The 25,637-nt window shown below is 38.6% G+C and overlaps 2 protein-coding genes across 4 annotated transcripts in view; both read right to left on the bottom strand.

Moving 5' to 3' along the window:
- Window positions 1–25,637, bottom strand: part of LOC137288048 (uncharacterized) — a 129,141-nt gene that overhangs the window by 9,688 nt on the left and 93,816 nt on the right. The window lies entirely within an intron of this gene.
- LOC137288047 (uncharacterized) lies at window positions 1,573–9,816 on the bottom strand. 3 transcript variants are annotated; one of them, XM_067820410.1, is made up of 8 exons: window positions 9,252–9,816; window positions 6,916–7,230; window positions 6,501–6,662; window positions 6,028–6,147; window positions 4,773–4,862; window positions 4,333–4,401; window positions 3,980–4,061; window positions 1,573–3,527 (listed from the first exon to the last, which is right to left on the bottom strand). In XM_067820410.1, exons 1-8 carry the CDS (start codon window positions 9,733–9,735, stop codon window positions 2,561–2,563), a joined length of 2,289 nt encoding a protein of 762 aa, XP_067676511.1. In that variant the 5' UTR covers window positions 9,736–9,816; the 3' UTR covers window positions 1,573–2,560. The 3 variants fall into 3 exon arrangements, with proteins under 3 accessions (XP_067676511.1, XP_067676510.1, XP_067676512.1); XM_067820409.1 differs by having other exon boundaries at window positions 6,028–6,153; XM_067820411.1 differs by lacking the exon at window positions 6,028–6,147.

Below are 25,637 nucleotides of genomic sequence, written 5' to 3' on the forward strand. Positions count from 1 at the left end.
TCCTTTTCGTGTGGAACGCCAGAAATTGGGATTCACACACTGTACCTGTGTGGGCAATCCCCAACAAGTGTGTGTTGGTCCACCCACGACGTGCATATACCGTACGATGTGTTTTGGTATTTTAATTACAGAAACGACCACGATGATAGTCGTCAACACATATCTCAGTTCTAATACTGGGTGTTTACATTGATCACAGTTTACCGCCACACTCCTTTTAAGGGTACACATACATGCTGAATATGATTTAATATGATTGAATATTATCAACGTAGGGTTGATTCTCCGTGCCAAGACATGTATCAGCTTCTTGTCAACCAGCCCAAACTTCATTGAAGACTCTGAATAGGTATCTTTTATAAAGCAGATGCAGTGACTACCGCCATTGTGTACAAAAAGCGTCTCGTGATTCAACAAAACAAAGTTGAACGATATTCATTCCTATAGTAAATACCTAAAAGGCATGGCATATTTTTCTTCAGATTTCATACCTATATCTATTGTCTGGTATTTAAACAAAGGGAAAAGAACATCTATCAACTCCAGTGTATAACAGGTCTTAAAGGAAAACAGTTCCTGGCCCAGTCGTTTGGGAACATTTGTTTAGATTTCGGTTTGTTCCGATTAAGTTGATTACGCCAAAGAGGTTTATGTCTTAGGTCTATGTCACTTCAAGACAGAAACCACCCTATCACCCACGTCACACATAATATGCACTACTGAATCTGCGGTAATATAAAACTGTGTCATTTGATGCATATTAGATCGGATATGAGTTGATGAAGGAAAATGGAAATCGAAATGAGTAATTACTATTTATGGTTTCATGGCGTTATTACAGATCAGTTATCATTCACAGGATATAACTATGGTTATAGGTTATTATGCTCCACAAGTTGAGCAAAGAAAGACCTGCCAGTGCAAACGTGAGCTGTTTTTAGTTTCTCCACTTCCCTGAATGAAATGGGTACTTACATTTTTGCATTTTGGACCTGTGATTTGTACTATATGCGATGTTCCTCAGGTAAATCGATCTGTATTGCTCTAAGTATCCCCCACATATTCACATTCTTTTAATCAAACACTCAACGTGTCAAACATTCAAAGACCGGGGAAGACTTAAGCTATTTGTCTATTTCGTTATACGTTGTTTTACATCGACCCTTCAATGTTAAGGTGTACAACCACGGGGCTTGATTACTTCGAACCTAATGACTCATATTATGAAAAGTGACTCACTGGGTTTCAAAACACACAATTAACAAAGTTTCACCAAGCCTGTCCGATTTATATTTTGCCTCGGCCACGGGCAGCTTAAAACCTATTATAAGAATCCCCGAAGGACCCAGCTACACGTAGGTATCAAGGCGGTACGATTTAAGTACACTGTGCGCTATTAATTTCGTTCCGACAAAGATTTTAAACGAATCGATGCTTTAAGAGAAACATATTACAGATGTTGAATACACACAAACAACTTTTTCACCTTTCTCTGATCATCAGCATCGATGAACCAGCGAATGTTGTTGACTCATTACTTGAACGGATACTTACAAAATAATACGCAGTAAGTAACAAGTAACAATTTTATTTCAGCCAACGTCACATCAACAAGGCCCACATTAACAGGCTCACTGCATCCAGACTCTACCATGATGGATCAAACAAATACTACCTACTTTGATCCCATCACGTCAAGCAACCTCTCGTCAGAAGGTAATACGTCGTATACACTGTAGTAATTACTGACTAGTAGATAGTCAGTGCGCACAACATTATATGTAGCATTTCTTCTCTGAGAGGCATGTTTTCAGACGTTGGTGAATCAGATAAGGACAAAACTTTATGGATGAACAGCTTCTTTAATCAGGTGGAGCGACGTTTCGGTACAGTTTCTTGTACCGTTGCCTTTACTTGCTTGACAACGAAACAAGAAGCTGTATCGAAACGTCGCTCCACCTAATTAAAGAAGTTGCTCACCCATAAATCTTTGTCCTTATCTATTGTATGTAGCACATATGATATACTTCAGTCTTATAGGCCGATGTGATGTCCTTGTTGCAATCCTAGGAGGGAGACTGAATTGATTTCAGCTTAGACTATGGGATTCTTAATATAAACCATGAATTCATCTCTGAGCAAGTGTCATTAAGTCACAACTAGCAATCGACACTGGTGGTATATGAAGCATGGCGGTATCTTACATACATGGATGCAGTGATGTTAATGGTGGTGGTGTAGAAATTTGAGGATTTCAAATATCAGTTTCTCACAGGCTATGTCTATCATGGAAGCAGCTAGTCAATTAAATGCCATCGTTATGATTATCACTTGATGTTGAATATCTATGAATATACTCGAGATACGTCAACTCCTGTTGCAAAATTTAAATGAGACTGTTGATTGGACACCATGACTCTATCGTCGTCATCGTGAAAGTTGCTAAGAGAAACGTGCACGTCCGTGCTGAGAATCCTTTTCTCTGTCATATTCGAATTTATCACCATTTCCCTCGCTAGTTTCCTGTCCATCATACAAATCTACATGATTGTCGTTGTCATCAAGGAGGTCCCCGTTCGTAGACATCGTTTTCTACCATACCACCTTTCCAAGACAGTTTACCGTGGTTTGGAGAAGCGTCGGATTCATCTTGTAGAGATTCCCTCTCCCTGTCAAAGTCGAATTTATCATGGAGTCCATTGTCACCCATTCCCTCGCTAGTTTCCACTCCCCAATCATTCAAATAACCAACAGGATTGTCGGTGTCAGCAATGCTGCCAACAGGACCATCAAGGTGAGGAGGCCCCCGTTCATAGACATCGTTTTCTACCATACCATCTTTCCAAGACAGTTTAACGTGGTTCAGACAAGCGTCGGGTTCCTTCGTTTTGTCAAAGTCAGATTTGTGATAGAGTCTATTGTCATCCATTCTCTCTCTAGTTTCATTATTCTCGTTGGCAGCATGAGGAGTTCCGTCGTAGACATCATTTTCTATCATTTCACAATTATTTGTTGAAGACTGTTTAGTGTTGTTTGGAGAAGTGTCGGATTCGTCCTGTACATATTCTTTGTCTCTTTCAAGGTCGAATTTATCATAGACAACATTGTCAACCATTGCCTCTCGAAGATCAGCAAAACGTCCGCCATATAAATCATTTTCAGTCATGGCACTTATTCCTTGATGATCACTGTCAGCCCTGCTGCCATTAGGGTCACTAATGACATTCGGGTCGGCTTCGCTGTTCGTGACTGTAAGTGTACTTTTGTCATACATGTCTGCTGCAGAACCCAAAGGCACGGCCTTTGCGTACAGATCCTGCGAAACAGCTCGGTGTCCAGGTTCTGTGTTAATGGGTTCACCATTTCCAGCTACAAATTCTGGATCGAGCACAAAATGCTGGTTACATGTTTCATTTTGTCCAAAGCCATTTTGATGCTTTTCCGGATTCATGGGACTGAGCTCTAAAGGTCTTTTAAAATCACCCTTTCCTGGAGTTTCATGAGAACGACTCTTCTTCATATGTTTCCTTGAATACAATAAACCAATCAATTAATATTAAGTTGTAATACAACCTCATTATCTCGAATCTGGTTATTTCGACTGCATCGATATTTGCACCTTAATTCTCTAGTCATGACAAGCTAATTATATATTTTTTTTAGTTTCCCATGATGCATTTAAGTCATGTTTGTTTATGATTATGAGCAGATCCATAAGTATTCATTATACTGATACATTATCTAACCTATTGTACTTATCTCGTACGTCATGATACCTGAAATTCCAACATGATCCCGATTGGTCGAGATAATGATAATCGACAGCATTAAAGTCTACGATGAATATATTTTCAGAATTATTCTTACGTTCAGAGTTGAAAATAGTTTATGCAATGCGTTTGATTCATTTCTGTTGAAAACATAACTTATTATAAATGTTCAGCATGTTACAATGTACAAAAGACAATCTTAATATTACCTGCAAAGAACAACTGCAATCACGACAATCAAGATTGTGACAACACAGCCTGAGACAGCAGAAGCAACCAAAATTATCCTTCCTGTTAAAATAAGGTCAGTACGATATATTGTCAGTGAGCTGGCGGGTAAGATTCGATGACTGTATGAGGCTACAAAACGTCAGTCTGTGGAATATAATTATGTAATAACTTGTATGACCTTTATTTTTATTATTATTTTTTTTTATTCGCCTGTATTACTTCATGAACAATGCTGATTCTTTACATATGCATTTACTGCCTATGACATGTTTGTTTTCTGAAGATTAAGTTAAATAGGACAAATGATATGGTGGAATGCTGAGGTACGTACCCGGTTCAGGGCTGGGTGTGGTTGTGGATGATTCTTTGCCACCCTTTGTAGTCATGTTTGTAGCGATAACTGAAGAGAAACAAAACTGACGATTAGATACATTTCGGCACTCTAAATATTAGTTAACATTTAAAAATGAATGACATATCACACTATGAAATTAGGTTATATGGTAGCAAAAAGATACATTTCGTGTTATTTCCATTCATTTGGGACATGCAGGTTAACGTACAGTTGTGTTCGCCTATGTTTTTGACTATCAATTGGTCAGTTCTTAAAATGTACATTATATTTTTGAAAAATCTCACTGTGTAGTTAAGAATGTTCGTTTAACGACAAAATATTACTTGCATGATCCATTGAATGTGAAGCCTAAATGGATTACTCGTGATCATTCCTCGTGCAAAGTTATCTTGTTGATATTTTGTGCATCTATTCACCTGTAGCAGATTTTGGAGTAGTCGGGGCCGTGGCTGTGGTTGTGCTTGTAGCTGGATGAACAGTCACTGTTTCTGCCATTGTTGATTTGTCTGTCAGAAAGAGAGTATCTTATTTGTTATTTGTATTTGTAGTCACTACATTTCCTTTGAAACGAAATGTGTTTTGAATGACAGTTGCTTGGAATGTGTTTCGGAAAGACTTACAATATGAATACATAAAAGATATCTTGACATGTGGTATTTTCTTACTTTGACGCGGCTTTCTGAAGGGCTAAAATGGCATACATTACTGTAGACTATTTATGGTTATGTGAAAACTTTAATGAAACATACCACCCGTTAATCTCAATATTCAGTGTTATGTAACTATTCATAAGACCATCTGATTTTTTGTTACACTGTTTCAGAATCTTTCAAAAGTTATTGGATAGTATGACGGAAAATCACAGATCGTAAAAATATTTATATTTGGATCAACAAAACTTCCCCGATCTCTGCTTTCTTTGATAATACCCTTGGACACTCAGTATTCTATGAATTATGAGAATATGACCTGCACAAGAGTTTTTCTGTGTATTCGTTCCTATTTAGTCATATTGTAAAACAATAATTACAAGCAATAAATACAGATGCAGCAGTGTGAACCAACAAACAACACAGACATGTTATGCACTTAATGAGACTTAGTGTAGTTTAACATTATCTAGTATTACAAACTATTACAATGGAAAGGAAAGAGAAGGTTCAATGGCAGAATGTGTGAGTGAATGAGTTTTACGCCAAACGCAGAAATATTCCAGCTATATGGCGGTGGTCTGTAAATAATTGAGTCTGGACCAGACAATCCAGTGATTATCAGCCCGAACATCGATCTGCGCAAATGGGATCCTATGACATGTTTCAACCAAGTCGGCGGGCCTGACCACCCGATCCTGTTAGTCGCCTCTAACAGTCGCTTTTGTGTCAAGTATGGGTTGCTTAAGACCTATTCCACCCCGGATCTTCACGGGTCTTCAATGGGAGAACAACTACAAGGGCAGTATATATACAGAATGTAAGAGCGGTGGTAATGGCTATAGAGCCAGTCGTTATAATATTCACATCGCAGCAACAGTGAACAAATCTGCAAAAATGCTTAGGCAGGATACTGTTAAATACTCATACGACACATACCGACTGTATGTATTTACAATCGATAGAAGAATATAGTGTGCACACATCGTGAAGAATTCGAAATGTTTGTAATAGCGTATACTTTTGTCTGCTGTTGAAACTGCGGTTGATACCATCGTTGATTTGGAAGGCAGCTGTGTTGCTGTGTTCCCTGTCGAATGAGAAGTACGTCCATCTGTAGATGTCATCGTCGTCATGGAGGCTGCAACTTGAAGATTCCTGATCAGATGTAGTTCCAATGATAGTCATGCATATAGTTGTTTTGTTTATTCTCAAATATGTATTATCTTTCAACGGCCATTTTCAAATGTATTTAATGTTCCGCGCAAGAAAACGATGTCGATACATTATTAAACCCATTTCAAGTGCATTGATGCTGCTATGCAGTGAAAACATAGAGAAACAGCGTTCGACCACACATGTTTATTGTGTCGTGCACATCAACAATGTTCATAATCATGCAGTAAAACAAATATAGGGTAGTAAATGTCTCATGTAAAATGCTAAACACGTTTGACGTATAACCAGAGTTGTACAGCGCCAGTTCACACTCACCAGTAGCTGTAGAATGTGCACGTGTCTTTGTTTCCGTTGTTGTTGTGTCCGAAGTACCTGGACTTGATGTACTCTGTGAACTTGGCAGTCTTTGTGTTGATGTAGTTGTTGTTGATGCATCCATTATTTCTCCGCTGATCGTCATGTTCATCTGACCTGAACCTATGAACAAGTTATTGTTACAGCAGTCTCTCGGTATGAGTTATATGTTTATCTTTAAGGCGGTTCCAGCGTGATATAGGGCTATATGTCGTGTCATTTATGTACTGAAGAATCGGTTACAATAATAATTACAGTGAATACAGCTCGTATTTCAGGTTAATGTATTGGTTAGATGCATAGATCGCCTGACAGTTACAATATCTGTACAGTTATAATATCTGTACATACTTATGAACTATACTCTTATACACACCAGCAACACGTATCCATATATTTGATCCATTCTGATCATGGTTATCGTAGACTATGACTATTTCGGCAGCTGGTCCAGACAATACCCTGTTGTACTGGTTCACGTTCACGTTTTTCCAGAGTTGGCTCACGTCACTTGAGATGTTAAGCATCCCTGACCCCTTCCGCTGTTCCAACAACGTAACTTCTACATTCTGCCCTGTGATTCTAACAACACAGCTACTGTTCACACCGACACTGTCAGGGAAGCCGGGAGAATGGAGGTACACCGACCCGTTTACTGATGTTGTGACGGGACTACACATGTTCATACTACCTGAAACACAATGACATAGGACAAGCAGGAGAAAATTTGTATTAACTTTTAAGTTTAAGGCATATGTTATGCGTCACATAAGAGAAAAGAGAATTTCTCACACGCATGCTCGATTTTCCTTTTGCTTCACGTTGATCAAGATTAAAAAGAAGGGAACTGGCAGCTCAAATTCAAGAGCCAACTTTCACAAATCATTAATATTGTCAATGTTTATGATATGCATTGTTAACAGGATAACGATGCCATGACCTATTGGCAAGGTTCACTTCAAAATCTGAATTATAATTGGTATGAAATTCAAGATAGTCAAATTTTAAAATACCTTTAAAAACTGACATATGCATTAGTAGTTAGCAGCATCCCGCGGTCTTGACAATATAAAATGCCGATGCCTAGTGTGTTTTGTTTGTTTGTTTGTTTGTTTGTTTGTTGCACTCCGCCACATGCCAGCTAAAAGGTGGGGGTTGAAAATAAGCGAGTCTGAACAGGACAATCCAGTTATAACAATGACAATGACAATTTATTTCAGTGTGAAGGTCACATGACCTAAAGTACATTAAAAATACAAAAGAAACAGTGCATAGCGGTGTACAAAGAGTGGAGGGTTGTGTACTGCCAATCTACTCAAATTGGCAAGTTTCGTTTCAAATAGATACTTTAAGCTAGTATGTGTTCATAGTGAGTTGGTATCAATAACTGATAATATTTAGCCCGTGATGGATTAGCATGATAATATGATAGAATAATTTTCTTGCGGCTTCCAGAATAATAAGGACAAATAAACCAAAAATGGTACTCATCCTCGATTTGCTGCAATTGGCACGTATTGCATAATAACATTCTTTTCTCAACAGTTTTATCAAACCTATACTGTTGAATATTTAACATATGTGAAAGACAATGAAACGTACATAGGACAGTCCAGTCATAAACAGCATGAACATCGATCTACGCAACTGGGATACGATGACATGTGTCAACAATGTCACTCGGTTCCATCTGTTAGTAGGTTCCTTCGACAGCGTAACACGAGCGTGTTATAACGGGGATTACACTTTCCCAGGAAAGTACAGATTCTTGTACTTTTGTTAGATTGACTCCCATCACAGATTTGAGCCTAAACTTGAGCCCTCATGCACTTAATCGCCAGGACACAAACAAAGGGGAAAATGGAAGTCAGACAACTGATAGTCGTGTGCCCTTCTGGCAAGCGTAACTTGCATGGTTCCACTTGGTCAGTTAGTACGTATGTGTTAGATCACAAAGACCTGGAGTCAGTCGGCCAAGCGAGATCCCCGTTAAATATGTTCCATGAGTCTTTCACAAGTGCACCTTGTTGTTTGACATCCAGAGTTATGAAATGCAGGTGCATATTTCAAGGCAAGAAAATAATCCACGTGGGACCGCTCAAGCATATCTTTCCTTCTACGAGACAAGTACTTGTCCATTCTGATGGGCCTTTTCATGAACTGAAAGCGCCTTCATCTACAGGGTATGTTTCTATATTTTCGTGTGACACATTATCCAGACAATAACATGAAACGTACCAAACCAACCAAATATTTCACCGTTCTTAAATTGAAAAATTATTGGTGAATAAATATTTCTGGATACTTTCATAAAGATTCATTTTTGTTCATGTCGCCGAAGATGATATTCGTAGGTCCACTGGTGACACGCTTTTGTCAATTGCACTTGATGGAAGAAATCCCGTCATTCCTAAGTTGTTTCTTACTGACAGCCACGTAATGCCCCGTCAACGACCACAGTCACCATCCATACAGTAGTACTTTACTTCAGCACTGAGCGGACCCGTAATGCAGCAGCTACTATCTGACTGTGCATTCAACGTCTACACAGTGGTTTATGACGTTTATGGTTGTAAACATATACAACATTATTCATATGTCTATAAGGAATCGGGGGCTGAATTCCAAGAAATCAGTGTCTACACAGATCTAATCACTCTTTTGCCAATGATAACTATTAATATATACAGGTATACCATATTGTAGTCTCACCTTTGATACAATTGTACTTTACTTCAGCAGCAGGATCGGTAACATTGCAGTTGTTAATTGTCTGTACCGTCATAGCTTCGAAACATGACTGTTTCCCATTACAGCTGACGACCAGGCCATTCCTACTGCTGGTGAGGAGCTTACTACAAGCCGCAGCAGATTTCAGACGGCATGTCGCTGCATCTCCATCCCCATCCCCATACGCCTCGTGTTCCACATGTATCCATTCATCGTTAGAACACTGAAGCGGCAGTGTAAAGCTGTTTGACAAGGCCTCTTTACATCCTTTTCCTGTTCTGACACCTTTGAATATAATACCTGATATTATACACTTAAAGATATTACTCCAATCAGAAGCAATATCCTGACTGTTGTTTTGGTTTTTGTTTGTTCTTTGTTTTGTTGTTGTTCTTCTTCTTATATTTATTTGCTCCTTAACATATTTGAGACACACGTAAATGTAAGTTTGTGTGATATAAGACATTATTAATCCAATCAATGACAGCTGAAAACTAAATTTCCCAATAATGTCATGTATGAAGTCGTATATTACATTTTACATGGTGAATTCCTTAAATGCACCATTTAAACGGAGGCATGATACAGTTAAAAACCTAAATCCCTCATTATGTAAAACATATAACATTCGACATGGTGCCTGCATTAATACACTATTTCACACGCAGTATAACATATTGTGTATATCTTGTGTACTCACCGTATGCAGACATAATGTAAAACCCATACGCTATGAACGCTGTCCCAACAACTACGTATCTGGTATTCATTGCTGCTGTAGCGTCTTCGAAGTCCGAAGTCAAGTTCAAAAATGTTATATTACCCCTAGTCTCAGCCTGTTTGAGCTACCTGTCCGTGAAATCCACACATTTGATCAAGTACTATCCATATCATTGTCAACTCATTTCCTTAGTAGTAGCGAAAGCAATGGGACAAGGGTCGCAAGACAGGGAAGTGAAATAACCTCAAATGCTTTTATATTTTCAACTCAGCCATGGCTCCCTGTATATGTAGTCACAGTGCCATTCAGTGCAGGGACCTGTCGCGTGAGAGGGAAATGAAATAACCGCATTGACAATAACAGCTTTGTACGTATCAAGGGGAAGGGGTTTGTTAACCACTACCTCGTGAAAGTGTTGGTAGAGAGTCACGAGTTATCCTTGTGGGGTGGGGTTACTGGTGGAGGGATGGATGGTTATGATGGGTGGGGAGTAGTCCTGCAGGGGTGAGGTTCTTGAGTGATCCTTGATGGGTGGAAAGTTGTCCTTGAGGTAATGCTGGATGTTGGGGTGGGTGGGTGGGTTGGGGCGTGGGACCGGGATGAATCCTGAAGTAGTGACGCGAAACGCTTGACATAATTTGATCGATATTATCAACAGTTATCAACACCAGTGATTAAAATGCACGCGTGATTCTTAAAACTAACGATGTTACGGTACAAAAACCCTGTGCAAATGCACTCAAATACAATCCAGCCTGTCTATATCACGCGACTTGGAAATAATCGGTCCGTGACAGATGAATTAGTGGATGATATCATCATAAACGTGCTATGTCCTTGATTATGTCACAATCTCGGCGTTACATCGGACTCATGTTTTCATATATATTTCTGCAGTCTGGCCACACTTAAACGTTACGGCTGTACTTTGCTTTCCGGGATCTATCTTGTTGTGTATCTTTGGTCTACGTTTTCTTATGTTGGATCAACAATGAAACATTTCATACTAATACAGAACATTATCAAATTTATCAACTAGCCCTCATTCACTTATAGTGGCAAAATGGCAATCAGAAAAGCAGCTGAGATGCGTGGGTCGCTGAGGTGGTAATCCCGACTACACTAAATGATAGGGGTGAAACGATATTAGTAGAACCGCGATGTTTGGCCTTCGTTTCGGTATACCGTAATGGATTCCAAAATTTCGGCATTTTCGGTTTTCGTACCGCCATTTTAAAAACCTTTTCATACCTTTTCTAAAATGTCTAGAAATCTAATCTAGTTGTCCAAATCTATGCATTCCTAGACGATCGCCATGTTCCAGGAAGTAAGTTCGGAATAAGTTGAATGTCATTTACATAGATCTACAAGTCAGCAAGACATACGTACCTGGGCTCCTTTTTAGGTATTTCAAATAACGATATGTGTCCGGCCGTGTTATACCATTATGAAAGCATATCATTTGCTTTAAATACGAGTTTTTACATATCGTAGGTATAAAATTCCCACTGGGTTTATCCAAATATGACATGTAGAATACGTTACATTTAAATGCAAAAATTGATCTGACACTTAAAAACACCAATTTTCTTAATTTTCTTACAACCACACACGTTTTTATGAATAAGTATCAAACAGAACATGAACACTGGGTTTACTGAGAATATGTATCGAGAATCATATTTTATCACGTGACGTGGCAATCTTACTTCTCAAATGTTCTCCGTAAATCTATCTAAGAATCTCGACAATCGTATTGCAACTATTCGAAATATATACATATCTGAGATTTCATACTTTTTACAGAATTAATGTTCAACACATAAACTCATTGGAATGAAGATCGAATGAGTTTTAAGTCCTATGCAAATGTAATTACAATTCGATATACTGAGTAAGCAGTGTTAATTTTGCACCTCGTATCAGTGCCATTGTTTAATCGAACCAATAAAGAAGCCATTATCTGAAATGTACACCATTACGAATAATACCGATGATTTCAAGAAGGATCACTTTCGATTTGCTATCCAGTTCATGTGTGTTGTGTTAATTTACTTACTATTTATTCAAAATTATAAAGACAACGGTTAAGCTCTTCCATGTCATTGAACATTGTAAGGTGTCAATTTTCTGCATTATGATCATATGTCATGTACCAAACAGAAACGGACCGAACCTAAGGCCTTGTATCGCAATAAGTAAGGTACCACGGTGACAGTGCACCTTTCCACCCCTACTAAATGAAGGGTTCATGTTCAATAGCTGTGTCACCACTGGTCAACACAATAATTGTGGCGTTGTTGTGAGTGTTTTCGATTTTCTAAAGCATGTAAAATGTACATTGAGATGTAGTTGGGACTTTGGTTTGCAAATTCCCTCATTGTTAGCAAACCATTATTCGTGAAATATGCGCACTGTATTTAACATTTTCATCAGATTCTAGGAAAATGTTGTATGTGCTGATATTCTGCGTCTTCCTTTATCACAGAACTCAAGAATGTTGAGGGAGAACAGAAATGTTTACTTCGCCTCATAACTGGACTAGATCCACATAAACACATGTTGCATTTAGTGAGAGAATACAATAACTGTATTTAGTAACTTGATAAGAAAATGTTCATATTTGTGAACAGCGTGCGTAATAACCAATATTTCCATCACGTACATATGTAGATTCGGACAAAATCAGTGAGCTTCGTTGTTGAAATCTTCTAAGGCTGTGAGGTTGACATTCACACTAACCACCATTCACATAAATTCGTGTAATTGCATGTCGTATGATCATTTCTTAGACGAAGCCACTCGTTCCAGAGCTTCAGGGGTAACACTATAGTAGCTAACAATAGTAGCTAGATTGTCGTTGACAGACACAGAAAGGAAACATTATCGAGTGCAATGAGCGTGTATGGTTTAGGCGAAACTGTGTAGCCGTCATCACGTATCATGTCAACCTCTTCCTTAGCACATTTTGCTGGTTTCACCCATTCATGTAGGAAGCATTTAATCACCCGTGCACCTGCCACAATAACTGGACGGGTTGTGATATTACTGAAATACAGAACTGTTAAACCAACCTCAAATGATGCAGGAAAATGAATCGTACCTACACTCAAAGAAGGAGATATGTATCCTCCAGAATGTCAGCGCATGTATCCAAGTTATAATAGTATTAATACCGATAAATACTGTGTATACCCTTATATTGGCATGAAGCATATGTAAGGCATTTAACGAAGACACACACGATTTTTATACAGGGTTTTCAAGTGATATATTCGTGTAGTATATGTGAGTATTTATATTTATCGATTCATAATGTTTATGTCTCAAATGATATGTTTACATGTAATGCCTGGCATCTATGCCTAGGTGGCCATCCACATAGAATCAGGAACATAACTGTAATGCATGGTTTAGACGAAACTGTGGTAGAGGTCATTAGACATCATGTCAGCCTCCTCTTTAGATGATCCCGCTGAACTGATATCTTCGGTAGCTGCTCTCCAACTGTACTGTAGTGTCATATCCAGAAGTCTCGTATATGTCATTGTCAACCATCCCTGCAATAGTGCCGTTCCTGCCATCTTCTCCTACATGATACAAGTCATCTACAGGCGTGCTTTCTTCATACCGGATGCCGTCATCTGTCCTGACATCATAGTTCTCTGTATTAGGAGGTCCCCCACTGTAGACATCGTTTTCGGTCATAGCACATGTTGATTTTGTACTGTTTCCGCGATCAAACTGAGAACTGTCCATCGATTCAATTTGATCAGCTTTCAGGTCACGTGTACCAGGTGATTCACTGTCTTCGTTATCGTTATCTGCATTTGAACCATTCGGGTTAACTGGTGACGGAATATTCCTCGGATGCTTGATCGTGAATGTGTTATTTTCTGTCAGGTTTAATCTAGAGCTGCGTGGCAAGACTACAGAGTAGCCGTCCTGTGCTCGCAGAGTCCTGGTTCTTTCGTGGTCTCTTGAGTCTGCATTTAATGACATATCCGCATGTCCAGGGACAAATGCTGGATCTATGATGAAATAATGCTGGCTGCCATTATGCTTTCGCAAACCATACGGTGCCCTGTCGTGAGGAGAGATGAGCCCCAGAGGTCTGTCAATGCCTCCATTGTGAGAAGTTGCAGAACGGATAGCTTTATCTCTTTTACACCTGGAACACAATCACACATGACGAATATTCCTACTAACTGGTGGGGTGGGGTGGGTGGTGGTGTGTGGGGTGGGGAGCGATGGTCGGATGAGGGGTGCGGTAGTATGGAATAGAATGTACAATTTAAAAATACATCATCACATTGCCGGTATTTATCGCGACATCGGCTATGTTGCACTAGTATATTACAGATATCTATTTAAGGCTAGTATTTACTTCTAAAACAGTTTAACTTTAGAGGGACCATGGGGACTTACATTACTTTTCTACCTGGACCCTAGCTGGATTTCTCATTAAATGTTTTGGGACTTACGTATCCTCTCAGGAGGACAATGGTTTTACAGTACTTTAACCCCCTTTGTGGGTACAGCCACTGACAATCTACTAATTTCAACTTCCAATTATAATATATTTATCCATTTACAAATCAGTTCACAGATCTAATTCTTTTAAAAATGCAATAAGTAAATGAGAACTGGTATTGTTAAAAAGATCATTTACAGTTCGTGATTTGAAACAGTTGTCCTTTATGATGGAATACTCAGCAAGACCGTGATTCTTTTATCTCAAGGGATACAAAACAGAGGATCCTCACCTTTTAATATATATTCTATCTCAGTCTGTTTCTTGATTCAAGGTGCATATCATAAGCCTACCTGCACAGAACTACTGCGACTACCACGGCAACTATGACAACAACACCACAACACGCACAGATAGATGCAACGATGACAACCACATCTGTAAGAACAAGACATTTAGTTCAACATAATGTGAGTATTTAGAAATGTTTGTATATCAATGAATCATTAGCAAAACATTTTCTAAGAGCAGGTCACCAGTACAAAGACAATCCTTTTCCCTATGGACCTGGTTATATTCCTATATTGTAAATTAGTATGTATTGTAAGTCCTATATTGAAAATAGATTTGGTGGTGAAATATATTAAATTTCCTTTTAAAGGAAATACTTTGGTTCCAACAAAGGTCAGAAGTACATTGTAATAGAAGGTTTTTTTCTCATTATACATAATCTGCAAGAACAAGCCTATGATACTAGTACATGCACGATATTCATTGATTCGAACTGAAATGAGCCAACCTTCATCAGATTCGTCTGGAGTCCGTGGAGTATGGGTTGTTTCGTTCAATGTCATTCCAACTGTCATGGTTTCTGTGATTATGAAAAAGGGCAAGAGGTTGTTACAATAAATCTGTGTTATTTCAGTTTCTCAAGATAAGAGCAGTATGTGTCAGTCACGAGGGACTCTTCAGGCGGTGAAGGATGCGCTCTTGTGTCAAACTTTTCATAATGTCTCAAACCTTTGCAAACATTATTTTGATACACATGTAAAATACATCATGATGTATTTACCTGCATCAGAAGTGGTCGTGGGAGCGATTCTCACAGTAGCAACTGTTGTCTGCGCTGTCATTTCAACAGTGGCTGTGGCAGTGACTGAGACCAGATCAGTACCTGTGTATGTCACTGAAACAATGTAGTTACTGCCACGCAAAATATAACGTCACATAAGTTGATCTTATGGGAACTTAAAATAGGAAGCCAGTGGAGTATTCGAGTAATTCACGTCTGACGGCAGGCACGCCCCTGATTAAAATTAAATCATGGCGTGGCGGACTTTTTTTTCGTACTCATGTCTTGTGATTAGGATCACAAACCTTCTGATACGAGGTCTGACACGCAGTCCATGTGCTATAGTGGCATTTAAACGAGTTATATTAAATATATACTATCTCACTAAACTGGTTACGCACAGAGATTTTTAACACAAAAGTACGTACCCATGGTGGTAAAGAGGACACTTGTTGACACAGTTGACATTGTTTGTGTGTTAGTGAAGAGGGTGTTTGCTGGCACTACTGATTGCGTTACCGACATCCTTTGACTGGATACGTCATGTTGAGGCATGGATCCTTCAGACATAGGGACCAATAAGGTTGAAGTCACCGTTGACGTAAGCATTCCTCCGTTGAACGTTACTGACACTGGGCTTGAACCTAGGGATGAAGCCATTTTTCAGATTCTCCTTTACAAATTGCAAAGTATATGTTGAACCATACAGCCAATACAACGGGTACTCAAAGATTAAAATGAGTTACCAGATCCATGCCCAGCTTGTAATAATTCATTGAAATAAATTTATATACGACAAAAGAAAGATAAGTGAGATAATACAACAGAGATACAACTTATGGTTAAATGTGAAAAAGAATTATACTTACCAATAACACTTATCCACACGTTTGACCTATCATTGCCGCCATCAGTGTAAAATATTGCAACTTCTGAAGATTGTTCTGTCAGTTTTCTGTTGTATAGTGTTGCGTTCACATTTGACCACTTTTTATTGCCGTTGCCTGACATGGTCAAGGTTCCCCCATTCAAACTCTGCTCAGCTATTGTCAACTGGATGCCTTTCCCAGTGACCCTCACCACGCAGCTGTTGTTCAACCCAACACTGTATGGGTAGCTTGGAGAGTGAAGGTACACAGACTCGTTTGCTGCTACGATCATAGTATCAAAGCCGCAGATGTCCATACTATCTGCAAGGATAAGATAAGCTGAACATGTGATTGAACCAACATCGCCCCTTTTGATAACGAAATTAATTTTACGAAGCTGTCGATTTGCTGACATTTTAAAACTATAAAATGCCTACTAAAGCTTCCGTTGGGGGTAAGAGTTGCTTGTTGCTTGTTGCATTTGTTTGGGCTTTATTTTGGATTTCTTAGATTTCTTTTATTTTAACTACTTTTTTAATATCTATTATAATCAATGGAAACTGTAAATGTTTACAAGTATCTTGGACTTTTGGTATCGGCTAAATTAATCCGAACTGGAGCATGTAAAAATCTTTCCTTTCTGAACAAACTAGTTTGGCCTGTAAACGCATTAATAAGACGGTATAATATGTGTTTTTTCTGATGTTTTTCGTATTTTTGATAAGAAGATTGTTCCAATCCTTACATATGGCGCTGTAATTTTGGGGGTTAAAAAGAGAGAATACTGAAATACATCATAAATTTACGAGTTCATGTTAGAAACTGGTTACAGATCTCCTAATGCTGTTGTACATAGGGAGAGCGGACGACTGCGCTGTTTACCTTGTAAAATGTATCAAATATTGGATGAGACTATTACACATGCACCCTGATGTCAGCTGAATCTAGAAAACGACCAACATGGGTAAGTTATGTAAAGCATTTATTGTTTAGGCACGGGTTTGGTATTGTATGGAAAACACAGTGTCCTGGTGATCCAGTGATATTTTTACGTAAATTATTAATGATTGTCTCCACCGAGATTAGCACTCATCTCTTCATGACAACAAATCACTGTGTTTCTATTACTCCCATAAATCTTTGTTGAACTGTATAAAATGCCTCCTGTCTAATATTAGAAGAGATAATAAACGTATTTTTACAATGTTTAGATCAGGATGTAATATACTCGGTATTCAGCTAAACAGAAAAGGTCTGGCTATTGTCAGTGATAATATTGCAGTATGTAAACATTGTAAAAATGTTGACGTTGAACTCATGTTTTATACAACTGTAAGTTTCATGAGAGCCTTCGTCAACGTTTTATTCCGGAGACATCAGTTGGGCACTATATCTCCATTCAAGGTCTCTGTACATCCCCATCTATTAACAGAATTAAAATGTTTGTGAAATATTTGAAATATGTTTATTCTGCGTAACATTGTTAGCAAAATCATTTCTTCGACGCATACTATGTACTCCTATGTACTCAATTATATTATGTATTATTTCATATAAACAAATGTTTACAATCTTTAGATCAGGATGTAAAATACCCAGTATTCAGTTAACCAGAAAAGGTTTGGATACTGTCAATGAGAAGCCGCAATATGTAAGCATTGGCTACTGTTGAAGATGAAGTTCATGTCACATGCAACTGTGATAGTCTTTGCCAACGTCTTATTCCAAAGACATCAAGTATATTCTGTTGTGGGGGTGGCGAATTAATCAGGGGTTAATCAACTACATGTATTAGCAAGGAGATAATGCAAAACAAGATGCAATCGGTAAGTCGATGATACTAAGATGATCATGATATGTTAAAATATTCCTTTGGAGCATGTCTTTCTGGTGGTGCGAATCTTCAGTACATACAGTATATATTCATTTCCTCTGTTATTTCTATGACAGTCTTTAAAAGGAAAACTTTTGCACCATTCACCTCAAGTCGAAAGGTCTTAAGTGGTAAATGGGGATAAAAATATACTTATGTCTATGACTAAATCTTTACAATACCACATTTGATAACTTTGTAACATTAGTTACAATTTGGAAAGACCGAACGTGGTTTATATACAAAAACAAAATTGCAGTTATGATAACGATAAGCCTTGTATATAATTCATATTAAGCATATTTCAAGTCTTACCATTGATGCACTTATAATGAACCTCTGCATGAGCAGCTGCGGCAAAGTTACAGGTAACTGGAGACGCCGTCTCGTTACACGACTCCTTTCCATTGCAGTTTACGGCCAAGCCATGAATGGAAGTCTTGAGGACCTCCTTACACGATCCGTTAGTTGGAAATTGACATGAGTTTGTTTGACCGTACCCATACCGTTCTTCCGCCACATGTATCCTTTCATTAACAGAGCACTGAAGTTCTACTGTTATGTGACCATTTCGTGCACAGGTCCTTCCAGATCTTACTGCCACTGCAGATAGAAGCAGACGTGCTAGAATATCACGTAAGTTAATGTTAATGTTTGGCACTTACGACTATCTTAAGCTAAGAAAGCTTCGAAATCCTAGACCCAGGTCTTTTTGTTTGTGTACTGTACTTCTTTGAGGAAAACAATACAATCGCGTCACGTACCACCCTTTACAGTGATACAGTGGCGTGTTTACTGATTTTGTTTAAACTAAACACGTTGTGATAATTACGATTTAAGGAAATGTAGACATCATGTACAGATTTACCTACTTATGTGTATACTTTATGTCACTATTCCTACGCTCATGGTATTAACCAAAGTGGTGAAATACTTCCCTGCCACATCACACTGACACGCCTCATATAACCTTATTACAATTCAAATCATTGTATACCGTCACGACCTTTTCGTATCTATTTTTCTATTTTGACAGTTTGGTAGGTCTCATGTGATTCAAACTGTATTACATATACGTGGGATTAATGAGGAAGAAATAAAGTATGAATATAATCGAACTACTGTTACGCTACTTTGTACTTCTACTTCCTTTACACTATTGATTTCATCACAGTGTTCTTCGCAATATAAATGCCAGTTCATAGTTCGCAACTGCACGTTTGTGGACTAGATAAAAAGATTAGTCCTGATATTCCATGAATATTTACGTTTATGAAGGCTAAAGAAGTATAGTTAACTAAAGAGCCATTTTAGGAGTTGTGAATGATGAAAGAAAACCAAGTTCTATTGATAATCGACTTCTTTAGTGCAATAAGTGAGGCGTCCAGGTGTAGGTACTAACACCGTTATCAAGCAATTCATTCAGATTTATACAGCAAGTTGATTTCAGATGAAAACGTAATAAACTCTGAGAACAAGCTCACTTCGTATTTGTATATCAAATAAATAAATCCTTCACTTTTGAATTTATCATGACCTGAAAGATTTATATTAATACAAACATGTACCTAGGTTTGTCTGATGTTCCGAGTTTGACTAAACAGTAATGCTGTAAATTACATGGCTATGGAAACTGGCAAATTGTATGATGGTTTTGCGTCGCACTCGCTCCGAAATCGTAAGTTTGTGACATAATGCGTGACTAGTGCATACATATTATACACTGTTTATATTATACTGATCCTTTGTTCATAACATACGACTAAAAATCATCGTTTGCATCCTATATATCTGACACAGCTTTTCCACGCAGTAATACAGTCAACTAGATGATTATTCCTTGCTTGGGTTGGATTACTTGAGTGGGAACTTACAACAAGCAAAGAGTTTTGAAGAGAATCCAGATAATAGCAAGACGGGTTTAAGCTTACAGATGTACGGTGATCTCTGTAAACAACCAGGTGTACATTTTCATCAATTTCAAGAGTATTCAAACCAAAATAAATCATAGGTCACACACACTTCATGAATCCAAACAAAGTAGATCTACAGCAAAATATGTTCGTTAAACTTTCCTAAAGGCTGGAAAGGACAAAGTGACGTCTTTTGGCGAAATGAATAAGAAGTGAAAACACCAAACTATTTAAGGAAGATGTTCTAAACATTCCACGGAATCTTCAAACCGAAAACAACAAATCAAAGTTTCACCTTGGAGCCATCAATGTGAGGGCTGCCTTACTCAAGCGATGATGATTGCGTTTTAGAGATACATTTCATGAAGCTGTAGTTAGGTCTGAAAATTCTAAATATCCCCACCTATATACATTTAACTGTGTAAGTGTACTCGCCATTGGGTAGCTACCAAAATAATGTCCCATTGTCGATACACAATGATGTCATTTTTCAGGTATTTCAAACCACTGTTACGTACTGGTATTTCATTATGTATGGACTTTAAAGGTGTGTTCGTGCGTTCATGTGTATATGAGTCATTGCATTCGCGTTTACGAGGGTGCACCTTGTTCTATCAACGATGTTTTTGTATAATAACTTATGACCAAGGTGGCGTATTTATGTTACAACTTTGTACTTTAAACTGTTTATTATATCCTTTAACTATCACTGTTTTGCAATATAACCACATATTAGTTAATACATATGTTTACCTTCTGAAGACAAAATCGAATTCACAAAGCATAGGAGTACTACTCCCCTAAACACAAGGACAGACAACATAGTTTGTACTTTAAGTCCGAGAACCTTCAGAATGACTGTTGCATTCTACTCTCAGACATTTCCACGTCTAGCTGAAACACATCATGCGATGGTAGTGACACCGTCCTTCTCCCTGGGGTTAGCTTATGTCCATTCTTCTAAGACCATGTAAGGAAAGTACGAATATAATGTCCCAGATATATTACACAGAAAACACACATTGTACGATTCGAGAAGGAATCCGTATGTTAGAGTAAACACACGTCGAAGTCTTAACACAACACCAGTCCAACCTCTATAAATATATTTCGTCTGAAAATATCCGTAAAATGGTTAACACGTGAAGCAAGGGTATGAGAACACGACGGTAAAATAACTACTACTTCTACATGCATAAGTATCATATATCAAATGACTACGTGAAACGACACTATAATTTAACCTCTCTCACACGAGGTACCCAGGTGGGTGGATTAATGGATTGCTGTGATGCAGCCAAGCCTATATCACAGGTCGTGAGAAGAGGAAGTAAAAAAGCATTTTCCTGAACTGTAAAGATCTCGGTTATACCCGATGACATTGTGTGAAAGCCTGGTGTTTATTAATAGATCGTACTGGCAAAAAGGACAATGGTTTACGAGGTGAAAGGATAGCTTGAATCACATGACGTTCCACGCCAAAGACTTTGTTAGCTGGGACGTAGTTCTTCCCTGTGCTCATGAGAACGTGTTTTAGTATACCCTGCCTCACGGGTGACACTGAACTAGAAGGGCCTAATATCAAAACCCGTGGAAAGAATGGGAGAAGAAAACTGCTCACAAACACAAACCATTTTTTTCAATGAAATGATTATGCATGCTAATCTTACCAAAATCAAAGTTTATTATGATGAAAAATATGTAATTAATTTACTATCAACGACCGATTATGTATCCATCGTGGTGATTTAAAGGACACGGTCACTCGTCAATCTAAGACCAACAATTCATCGTGCACAGTTGAATACTTAGCATGGTTGTACGTGAAGCATACTGGGCTCGTACAAACTACATTACCCCGTCATCTCGACAGTAACTGTTTATTGCTTTTGACACAGACCATTGCTCCTGACTTCAGGGTACCCGTGAAGATTCGGATTAGAACTGATCTTTATGAATCCATGCTTATCGCAAGGGTGATCAGGCTCCCTGACATGGTTCTCACGTATCCCACTTGCATAGATTGATACTCATGATGCAAAGTCCAGAATTGGATCATTTACATAGTTAGAGAACAACCGAAAAATCAACACCTGGATAAGAACTAATTAAGAACACCTAAATAAGAACTAATTTTTGCAAAAGTGGTAACAGTTCACAATTTTAATATGAGCAAATGACAGTAATTACACAGGCTCACAAAGATCGCTTTCACATTTCCCAATTAGTATAGTCCCAGAAGCACCACAATGGAATTCACTGCAGTTTGTGGCATTGTGGGGATTATGTGGTAAAGTGATTATCGTTTTCTGAAAAATGAACGCACTGCTTAAGTCATAATGACCGACCAGCTGTTATCTCTGCCTTTTTGTTGTTACAACACTTATTAACCTACAGTATTGACCAAAGAGCCGATGGAAACAATCAGTTTGGCGTCGAAGTAATGTTGGTAAGTAGGCAAAGTCGTTCGAAACTAGGTTAAAGTTGCTCAGAAAAAAAAGTTGGGCACTAAGATGATATTGCTACGTAACCAAGTGTGTCCAAACATTTTAAAGACAGATCAGATGGCACTAAGTTAATGTTGAAGTAAACGATCATATAAAACCTTTTGTATTTCAAATATGTATCACCATTATCGCAAAGTGCAAATAACAGTAGTCGGGACTGTAAGAGGTGGCCGCAATGTTTTCTTTGATGGCCACAGATAACGTTGTCGCGGCAATAAGGAGCACTGGAGCTGTGCTGTCTCACAGTGCACTGCGTGTATTTTTAACCAGGATGTAAAATTATTTGCTGTAGAAGATCAGAATGACACACACGCTGTCACGCTGCTAGCATCTTTAAGTCTAAACTAATTCAGAGAGCGAAGGCAGAGAGCACCCCCATTCCTACCATCTATGCCGAAGAGATCGTCGCCGTGAGAAGTCAGCGTACGTCTGATGACTTTCTGCTGTCAATCCTATCCATGAGACCCATCATGCACAGGCAGAGACACAGCACCGTCCCTCGACTGCCCTCGTCCAGACCAGAGATCGTCCTGGTAGGCAAGTGGACCTAGACCCATGAGGAGACCAGTTCCAGCACTTCAAGTGTTAAGTTTATGTCATACTAGAAATGTTATGTAAGACATTTGTTTATTTTATGTCGTGGGAATAAAGAAAACTGACATGTATAGTCTGAGTTCTGTTTTCACCGAGTAAACACTAGACTTGAATGTGTACGGTAATCTAATTAACCACCCGTGAAGAGTATCGGGACCGCCATAGTTGTATATCAGAGAACCATTCACTATACCCAGGAGCGTCACAGTGCATTTCGCTCCAGAAATTACAAATGTGGCTGTCCCTTTCAGCATCTTGTGGTGTTGGAAAACGTTTCTCGCACTTGTTATACATGATGGTAAACTCTAAACTGGACATTAATCACACAGTTAGCTGTGATTGAACTTAACTGCTGGTGTGTTTCAGCAAAAATGGACCGTCTCGCATGAATCGTATCGATGACGACTGTCGTAGCTGCCACGATAATGAACCGATAGTTTGTTAGTCCCTGTTTGTCGGTTTTACATAATCTAAAGAGTAAGAGAAGCTCTTCTTTATTAAAAAACGGCAACATCATCTAGTATAGGAACATTTATTTCTGTACTTATACAACAGGAAATATTGTACCTTGTATCTTTTCAGCTTCTGTCTTAATGTACAAGCATATGTGTATATTGCATAGTGATGAATGAAATTTTACATACCGATAGACTGTGCTAATCAGAAAGTTTTTTTTCAAACAAGAAACACAATTAGAGCCCACAACTTATTTAGAACTTCGGTCGGACAGTGGAATAAGTAGCTATGATCAACATAAGGCAACTGTTTTGTTTTGTATTGGGGTTTCGTTGTTGTTGTTGTTGTTGTTGTTGTTGTTGTTGTTGTGTTTTTGCTAGTTTAACTTCTTACATCATCGAGGAAACATTGCAGATATACAATACAAACAAAACGTATGGGACCATCTTCAAACGTGATAGTCATATAGACTTACACGCGGTGGGGTCATTTATACAACAGGTCAATGAAACTTTTTGTGCGTTCAAAGGGCACTTTAAACGAGATATTCGAACACACAATGAAATAGCCAAAAACTAGGGTGCCGAAACACACCGGTACCATGTTTGATTTAAACGCTCAAACACAACAGCCTAGTGCATGTGGAAGACAGACTTCTTATTCAGCTCTGTTTGTATTTCCCCAAATGTTTGAACTAGGGGTGGTTTCTCTCAGTTCATCATACTAATCATACTACACTTGCAGACTACCTACGTAAGGCATATGTAAACAAACTTTGTCAAGCAAATCTAGTTTCCTCTGTTAACAACAGGTGACGAAACGTTCTTCCAAAGAAAAATGGCATTTGTTTTGCAGAAACGTATATCCGACAATATGTGTCTGGCTAAGTTATCTTCTATCATCGTCAAACAACTCACCTTCAATAACAGTTCTGTGGTGACATAACAAGTAATCTCTACCAGTGTGACTGTAGCTATATATCCTCCCCGTCACCACTGTTGTTGATCATGACGGCAATCCTTCAATATGAGTATCATCTTCGAGATTTTCACCGCCAACAGTGTTTGGATATGTCGGTCTTCCGCCATTGGCATTTTCCTCAATTTTCTTGCTGTATTCTGTCATAGTCCATACTGAGTCAGATTCGAGTAAGTGATGGCATCATTTGTACTGCGAGTAATGTAGTTTGGGATTTCATATCGACCGGACGTTTGTATCTCGTACTGGGGAATGTTTCTTAATGAAAGAGCTCGTGACTTATTTCTCGGTTTCTTTTTGTTCTGCACTTTGCTGTGATCCCAGGGAAGAATAGGCCTTCAGCAACCCATGCTTGCCATAAAAGGTGACTATGCTTGTCGTAAGAGGCGACTAACGGGATCGGGTGGTCAGACTAACTGACTTGGTTGACACATGTGATCGGTTCCCAATTGAGCAGATCGATGCGCATGTTGTTGATCACTGGATTGTCTGGTCCAGACTCGATTATTTACAGACCGTCGCCATATAGCTGGAATATTGCTAAGTGCGACGTAAACCTAAACTCACTCACTCACTCAAAGCGCTTTGCTGTCCAAATGTAATGAATTCTGAGTATTGAGATATCGACTCCATTCAGACAATAACGAAACGTGAGTATCATTATTACAACGTTTATATCAGTATCCCAGGGGATTAACGTTGAATGTTTGGTTATACTGGTGTGGCGGCCATAAAATGTCCGAGTCCCGTGCTGGGATTGGAACTACGGATCTTCTGATCCAAAGTCCAGCAGCAAACATGTTCTAACACACGGCGAGCGATACATGGCACAGCTCCCGAACACAAACCAAAACTGTTCTCAGATTTTATAAGGATAGGCTGTATATATTGCACAGGCACAGCTCCTTGGT

This window comes from Haliotis asinina, chromosome 6 (assembly GCF_037392515.1).
Source record: "Haliotis asinina isolate JCU_RB_2024 chromosome 6, JCU_Hal_asi_v2, whole genome shotgun sequence".
NCBI lineage: Eukaryota > Metazoa > Mollusca > Gastropoda > Lepetellida > Haliotidae > Haliotis > Haliotis asinina.

Bases quoted from the DNA above. Each gene is read 5' to 3' on its own strand.
- LOC137288047 (XM_067820409.1), bottom strand. From the start codon at position 9,735: ATGTCTTATATCACACAAACTTACATTTACGTGTGTCTCAAATATGTT. The intron at 4,402-4,772 runs GTGAATAGATGC...GTTTCTCTTCAG, and splicing joins TACTCCAAAATCTGCTACAG to TTATCGCTACAAACATGACT. The intron at 4,062-4,332 runs GTACGTACCTCA...TTATTTTAACAG, and splicing joins CACACCCAGCCCTGAACCGG to GAAGGATAATTTTGGTTGCT.